The sequence below is a fragment of the Rhagoletis pomonella genome, unplaced genomic scaffold (assembly GCF_013731165.1).
Source record: "Rhagoletis pomonella isolate Grant_MI unplaced genomic scaffold, Rhpom_1.0 Rhpom_scaffold_04426, whole genome shotgun sequence".
In the NCBI taxonomy this organism is placed as follows: Eukaryota; Metazoa; Arthropoda; class Insecta; order Diptera; family Tephritidae; genus Rhagoletis; species Rhagoletis pomonella.
The window spans coordinates 6526-14767 of NW_023462977.1; the positions used below are offsets into that span (position 1 = coordinate 6526).

General features: G+C 38.2%; 1 protein-coding gene across 1 annotated transcript; it reads left to right on the top strand.

Moving 5' to 3' along the window:
* Positions 1–4358: 4358 nt before the first annotated feature.
* Positions 4359–6188, top strand: LOC118754704. Its single transcript, XM_036489593.1, has 2 exons — positions 4359–5930; positions 6069–6188. Exon 1 carries the CDS (start codon positions 4446–4448, stop codon positions 5829–5831), a length of 1386 nt encoding a protein of 461 aa, XP_036345486.1. The 5' UTR covers positions 4359–4445; the 3' UTR covers positions 5832–5930; positions 6069–6188.
* The last annotated feature ends 2054 nt before the right edge of the window (positions 6189–8242 follow it).

The window sequence follows — 8242 nt, forward strand, 5'->3', positions numbered from 1 at the left end:
AGCTGCAGCAGCAGTGACAGCCCTGCGGAACTTACGTTCACCGAGATGGACGTCGGTTGGTGTGGGGAGCGCTGTGAAGGTGTTTTCGGTAAACTCCGCGTAACCTTTCCAATCAGCTTTAGAAAAGTTGATATAGGTCCGGTGTTTGGCGGAGGCAAAGTCGGTTGGTTTATCTATCGAGATGACTATGGGTAAGTGGTCTGATGCTAGAGTCAGCATAGGTCGCCATGTTATGCTGTTTAGCAGACCAGCGCTGACTATTGTGATATCTGGCGAGTTACTGCAGTTACCCATAATCCTGGTGGGTGCGTCGTCGTTCATTGTGCATAATGTCGAATCGCCTATCTGCTCAGCCAAATCTGTTCCCCTACGATCGTTTGACAGGCTTGAGTGCCAAAGATCGTGGTGCGCATTACAGTCACCTACTACCATACGGTTTTCACCTCTGAGGAGCGTACCTATATCAGGGTGATATCCTGCCGGGCAGAAGGTGACAGGTGGTAGGTATATGTTAAATATTTCGCGCTCAACATCGCCTGACCGGATAGCGATGCCCTGACATTCTAGGGTGGTATCCCTGCGGTCGATGTCTGCTTCGATTAGACGATACTGCTAAGCCACCACCATTATCTCGCTCGCGATCTAGACGGTGCACGTTGTACCCGGCGCAATTCAACAAAGTTGAATTGCTGTGCAACCTCGTCTCTTGGGCCGCAGCTATCAATATACCATGCCGACACATGAAGACGGTTATCTCCTCAATGTTGCTCTGTAGCCCGTTGCAGTTAAATTGAAGGAGCTTCATGTGGTTCGGGAGACGTGTCGTGGTGTGGGGTATAAGTGATGTGTGTGTTCTTACCGCCGCTGGCTGTGTGCGCTGCTGTGATGATTGCCGCCCTGTGGTGGTGGCGGGAGGTGTCGCAATTGGGGTCTGCGACCGAGCAGCGCAACACGGGCCCTCGAAGTTCCCAGTCCAATCTCGCGTGGTACGCAGACCTGAGCATGCCCTAAAGTGGCACCAGCCAAGGCAGGTGTTGCACTTGACTGATGTCACATTACGGAATATCCTGGTCTGACATACCGTGCAGATTGTAGGGGGAACCAGGAGTTGTTGGCGGCGGCGTGTGGGTGGTGGTGCGGCTGTGTGTGTTATGTGGTCTGTCGTGGCTGTGGTATGGTCTGTGGTGTTATTATGTTGTTGTGTTGTGGTGACTGTGTGAGGCTGCTCGGGCGGACTGAGGTTAGCCGTGGAGGCTGCTCTGTTTGAGCAACAGGGGGCCACGTACGACGTGGTCCACTGTCGATGTGTCCGTAGTCCCGAGCAGACTCTGAGGTGACTCCACCCCTCGCAGGCATTACACTTGACTGTGGTGGAGTTGTGGTGTAATCGTCTCCGGCATACACAGCAAGTGTAGGTTTCTGGCCCTGGGTTTGACTCGATGCCAGCCCTGAGTAGAAGAATACGTAGTGAATGTAGCCCTATGGACGGACAACTTCTGAGATACTTCGCCGACCTAAACGGGGTTAGATCGCCGAAACAACAGCCCTTGGTCGGGTAAAACCCGAGTCATTCCGGTACGTAGAACCGGCTGTCGTGGGAATGATCTAAACGTTATGCACAAATTTACTTTAAAAGAACTAGCGTGAAACTGACTTATTATTTGAGAATTTATCTACGTTATTCCAATTATAAAAAAATTGTTATTGTTGTTAGTTTTATTCGAATTGAAATATGCATTTAATTTCATCTTCCGATTAAAATGGATCGATCTTTGTAAATTTTAATGGGAGATTATTCAATATTATCAAAGTCACCCTCTACCAACTTAATTTTTACATATTTCGTCTGTTTTCCCTTAATTTGATAAAATACTTCTTCCTAGTTACGACTTAGTTGCAGCTGCAGCCGAAACTAAATTTTAAGTTGGTACTTAGCCAGCAAAGTCGAAACTAAGGCGACTATGAATATGTAGCTTTAGTTGTGACTTAGAATAGTTTCGACTTAGTTGAGTACTAAATATGACTATGAATATGCGCCATTTACTTTATTATTTAGTGCGTTCCAGAACATCTACGATTTGCAGGTTTTGCAGGATTTAAGCTAAAATTAGTCAAGAACGTAAACCTACCGGTACGTAAACCCGAGTCAGCTGACACGATCTGTCTTACCAGAGCGCCATGTAAATGAAAACTCAACACCGCATAATTTTTCTGTAGTTGTAGCCCGTAGCGCAGAAATCTGCGGAATTTAGATTTTTCCGTGTCAGCTGATTTCTTCCTTCTATAGATGGTTGCCACTTCGTCAGTTTCGCAGATGGTAAAAAAGGTATAATTTCCTATTCAAAATACGTTTAAAATATTTGAAATTTACTATTGAATAAAATTTTTTTGTTGAAAACTAAGTAGTCTATATTTAGCTACGATCTATTATAGCATGAAAAATTGTAGTTGAAAAGGTAAGTTTATGAAAAGGCATTGATGAGTGGCAACACTGTAGTAAGCAACACTGAGGGCTCCAGTAATCGACAAAATTCTGCGTATACAGACTGCGTTTAAGTATACGTTCTTCGTTCTTGACTAATTTCAGCTTTAGTCCAAAGTTGTTCCCGTACGCCACGTTCACATAAGGTTTATTAAAGGCGAAAACAGCTGTTCCTGCAAAACCTACAAATCCTGCAATTCGTGAAGTACGGGAACAGGCTAATTGTTTCGAAAAATTGTTATTCTCTCAATTTGCATATATGTATGTACATACATATGGATGTTTAGCTGAAAAAAGGGATACATTTAAAATTTTCGGGTTTTGATATTATCGCATTGCAGGCAAACGCGAATATTGGAAAGTTGCAACAAGTGCCACTGCAGCTTCATGATCTGTGTTTTCTTTCTTGTCAAGGTTCATAATTATTAAAATCAGTTTTAATGCTTGTGATTTTTGTGAAAAATTCTAAAAAGTTTGGTCGTGTAGACACCAAAAACTAAAAATTGCCTTGTGACTTTCTACAAGAATAAAGCACGAAAAGGTGAGCAGAAAAAGGATCAGTTGGAAATTTCATGAAAATTAGAAAAATGCTTTGTATTGGTTACTCACATAGCTGTTTCGAACTGGTGCGCATCTAGTTACTATCGAACTGGTTCCGTTTTTGCGCTTTAGTCCTAGTGGCGGACCATAATTTTTGTTCACTAGTTATTGATTTCCCTGCAGTATACACAAGATATACACCGACCTAAACTGGTTGATCCGGCTGACTGTGTAAGCAAAAACAAACTCCGCTGTAAGCAAAAGCAAATGATTTCATGTCTCTCGCCTTTGCTGTCTGCTTTCGCTGACTTATTCATCATCAGTTGCACATAAGCAATAGCAAATATATTGAGAATAGTCAAGCAATTTCAAAACCTCCGTGTGCATAATTTACAAATAGCTTACCGGTGAAGATGTTGAAGTGGTACAGCTACTCTCAAACTCTTGGGAATCAATCCAATCGCGCACGTTAGAACTTGCACTGCACTTAGATGTATCCATATCCGTATATACATATGTATATATTTTGTACGAATAATAAATCGTATAAATATTAAGATTCTGGTTTTCCAAGCAGAAATTTTTTCCCTGAGTTCGGCCCTGAGGCCAATGTTTTCGTTTCCATGAAAAATCAGCTCCAAATCCTCTTTATTTAAATATTGTAGCCTATTCTAGGTGAACCCGCAAGCTATTTATTTTATGCAAAATATTAATTACTTAATTTTCTTGGTCAGAGGATCGCAGAAAAGAAGAGGGTGACTCTCCACTCAAAAATAAATAAACTTAAATATGAACATGTCCAGAAATTAGGAATCAAAACAGACAATAACTGGTTCGTTAACAACACAACAATCGAATTTCCCGAAGAAGTAAAGTGGATACTCTCACTTGGTAGAAAATTCACCTTACCAACAACTAAATCGAATTTCTCACCAATACATACAATAGCGGAAATGGAACAACTAATCCAATCACTAGAGAATGAAAAAGAAAAATAAATAGCCAGAAATAAAGTGAGCAGCAGAATCCTACTGTTCAAACGCAATATTAAGCATAACTCAGCGGAGAAATTTATTTTAGCAGCTTTTTACAAAGCAAAGGCGTTCGTCAAGCTACACAAAAACAATGTTGTTATTACTGATGCCGACAAAGGAAACAAAACAGTAGCTATGTATAAAACAGAGTACCTGGAGAAAATGAATAAATTAATAGAAGACAAAAACAAGTACAAACCATAAAGAAGCGACCCCCACTCTCCAAAGAAAAAACAACAAAATAGTGGACGAACTTTACAAAGGCAAACACATCAACTTTAGAGAAAAAACAACAACTCACATGCACGGCAGCCACAGCGCCAAGACTTTATGGATTGCCAAAAATTCATAAGCTAGATGTTCCTCTTCGTCCTATTGTTTCCTCTTTTATGGTCCCCTGTTATAAAATGTCAAAATACATCGGAGATATTTTGAAAGTGTTAATTTCGGAAAAATACAACGTGAATAATGCATTCAACCTAAAAGATAAGCTAGCCAATATATGTGTGTGTGATGAAGATGTATTAGTGTCGTTCGATGTCGTCTCCTTGTTCACAAATTTACCAACAATGTTAGCCTCAAAAATCGTAATGAATAAATGGGACCAAATTCAACATAAAACCAATATTCCGAAAAATAAGTTCCAAGAAATGTTAAGTTTTTGCCTAAATGACAATAACTATTTCATGTTCAACAAAAAATTATATTCGCAAACGTTTGGAATGCCTATGGGTAATCCTATTTCCCCAACAATAGCCGACATAATTATGGACAACCTACTGGACAATGCCATCTCGGAGCTCAAGGAAAAATTCAATATTGACATCAAATTTATTACCAAATATGTGGACGACATCTTCGCTATAGTTAAACGTAATGACGCGAATATTATTCTAGGGACTCTAAACAAGTATCACAACAAACTTCAATTTACGATGGAAACAGAGAAAAATTCAAAAATCCCCTTCCTTGACGTTTGCATTCATAGGGAAAACCAACATCTTTTACTTGACTGGTACTCTAAGCCAACTTCTTCTGGACGCTTAATAAATTATTATTCATCGCAACCAACTAAATATAAGATTAACACAGCAAAAAACCTCATCCACAAAATATTGACGATAAGCCACACAAGATTCCATGACGCTAACATAGAGAAAATAAACAAAATCTTAATATGTAATAATTATCCTGCTAAATTAATACGAGAACTAATAAATCAACAAATTATGAAAAATAACATTCATCCAAATACAACACCGAACATAGACACAACAAAAACCACCAAGAAATTTTACAGTGTAACGTATATTCCCAACCTAACCGACAACTTTGATCACAGCATAACCAAACCACAAAATACAGCACTTGCCTACAAATCCAATTACACCCTTTCGACAATATACACAAAAACAAAGTGCCCAGTAGATGTCCACCAACAAAGCGATGTAGTGTATGAAATTAAATGCAAAGGAAAGGAAAATGAAGAATGCGGGAAAGTGTATATTGGGACAACTAAGCGGGCTTTAGGTGTTCGATTAGGCGAACATGAAGCTGACATCAGAAAACAAAAAAGCAGTACAGCATTAGCACAACATATAACAACAAGTGGACACACAGCTGATTTCGCAAATGCAAAAGTTATTGACAAAGAAAAAAGAGAGTCAACCCGATATACATTGGAGAGCCTCAGAATAATGCAAAGGAGAGAAAAGACCATGAACAGAAAGGAAGATACAGACAACATTGCGGCCGCATACATTTCATGTTTATGATTATAAACTAACTTTTAGTATTGACAAAGCTACCACAAAAGATGGTATAGATTATTAGTATTTAGTGTTCAATAATTCGTATGTATTAATGTTAAAATAGTGTGAGTCAAATTGTTTGTCCTCAAGCTCAATCTGTAGTTTTTCTTGTCATGTTAATTCCATATATGTACATGTTTTTACCTTTCCATTTATTATCTTTGGTTATAATGTGTTTTTGTAATTTATGGTTCGTGACAGATTTAATTAAACGGAATTGCCCCTGAAGAAGCTAAAAATGTTTTAGCGAAACGTTGGGCCAGAAAGTGAAATAACGTAGTTTTATTTGCACAAAATACTTAGATCAGACCAGCCTGGTAACATACAATTGAATGTATTAATTACTTAAGTTTATAAATTAATTCAATTCATATTACTTACATGAAAATGCTTCCAAAGTGCATTCTATATTGAATTATTTCTTTAATTGAGAATCTTCTGTTTGCTCGCTATCGTCGTAAGATTCAATAGCCTTTAAATTCTGTGCGGCGTCAATTTGATGGTCGATATCTTCTACCCGGGCGAAAATAGTGACGTCTTCGGAATTCAACAAAATGGGAACTACATTTTTTTCCATTTTTATTATCTTAGCTATTACTTATTATTATTACTTAATAAGCTATGCTTATTATTTCTTACATTAAATACTATAAAAATTTATCACCAAAACGCGTGCGTACACCAAACTCATGCCGACACGAATTGACGCGATGTTGTTGTTGTTGTTGTAGCGGCTACTAAGCCCCGTTCGGGGCGGTTCATCCATCAACAACAATTGACGCGATCATACGTTCGTATTATTGAGTCATACTAAACGACGAAGAAAGTACATTGCACGTTGTAATACTTACATTTTTATTATTAGTGCGACAGCATGTCATACTACATCTACAATTTAATGTAAAATTCGGCTTCCGAAGCTATAATGTAATTTTGACATTAAAATTTGATATTAAGTGCGTTCGTTTAAAATCTCCAGCAGAAACCAACCAACTGCCAAATTCCGGCGAAATCTCATCTGTTCTCTCACAAGAGAGAAATATCCAAAATAGTACGCGAACAGAAAATTTGCAGAAACTTGCAAGTTAGACGAACATCTGATATAATTTTTGTTTACATACAAAAGTGTTAAATTTAAAACGTACGAAAAGTCATCGCAAAGTATTATACTGACACAGTTTATTGATTAAACAAATAACTACTTATTTCTTACAAGTTTAATTAGTCCAATTTTGTAATTTTTATCTTCCAAACCATCAAATTCAATTTTGTGATTTGCGTAAATGCCAACCAGCAACAATTAACAGCTACGCGAACGAACCTATTGCAACGTAGTACATTGCAATATCATTTTGAAAATTTTCTCTTAAAAATGACAAAAATAACGAGAATCTAGCAATTTTAAATGTGAAAGTATCAATTTTTCGTTTAGATTACAAACAACATTGCAAAATGTTAATTTTACATGGCAATATTTTTTTTGGTGCATAATTCCACCATGGGTGGGGTGCATGCAATAGCATCATATGCAATAATTCCCATTACTTGGACATTAAAAAGCAATCTGTGGCAACCTCCTGAATAATCAATTATCATTGCAACCATCCGTGGACGCAAAAGAAAAATATACGCCTTATGTGACCAGGAATTTATTTATTTATTTATTTATTACAGTCATTTGACCTATATACATTCACGTATATACATTTGAATTATGTATTGCAATATATAATAAAGGTAAAGTTAAAATTAAATTGTCGGCCGCGGTGGTGTAGTGGTAAGCAGTGCGCGCTTTCACTCATCAGCACCTGGGTTCAAACCCTGGTCAAAGCAACATCGCAAAAAAATATAGAAAAAAGGTTTTTTCTTAACAGCGGTCGTCCCTCGACAGGCAATGGCAAACCTCCGAGTGCATTTCTGCCATGAAAAACAGCTTCTCATAAAAATACAATCGCCGTTCGGAGTCGGCGTAAAACTGTAGGTCCCTCCGCTTTGTGTGACAACATCAAGGCGCACGCCACAAATCGGAGGAGAAGCTCGGCTAAACACTAACATATGTGTAAGCGCCAATCTATTATATTATTATTATTAAAGTTAAAATTAATGCTTAAAATAAGTTAACCTGTTACACATTTCCTTCTAAGCTATATAATTGTTTATGTATGTATATTTAACTAAGATAGCATATTCTCGATGATGTTGGAATGAACATGATACCAAGCAGTACCGTAAATATATCACGTACGATATGCGGTCTAAGTGTGTAATTTCCAGAGCCGCCACAACTGAGCGGTTGGAAAGGACTAGTTTCCAAGCCGCCTCTTATAAACTTCCCTACCGGCAGGCGATCTGAATGGACGAAATCCAGATTCGCG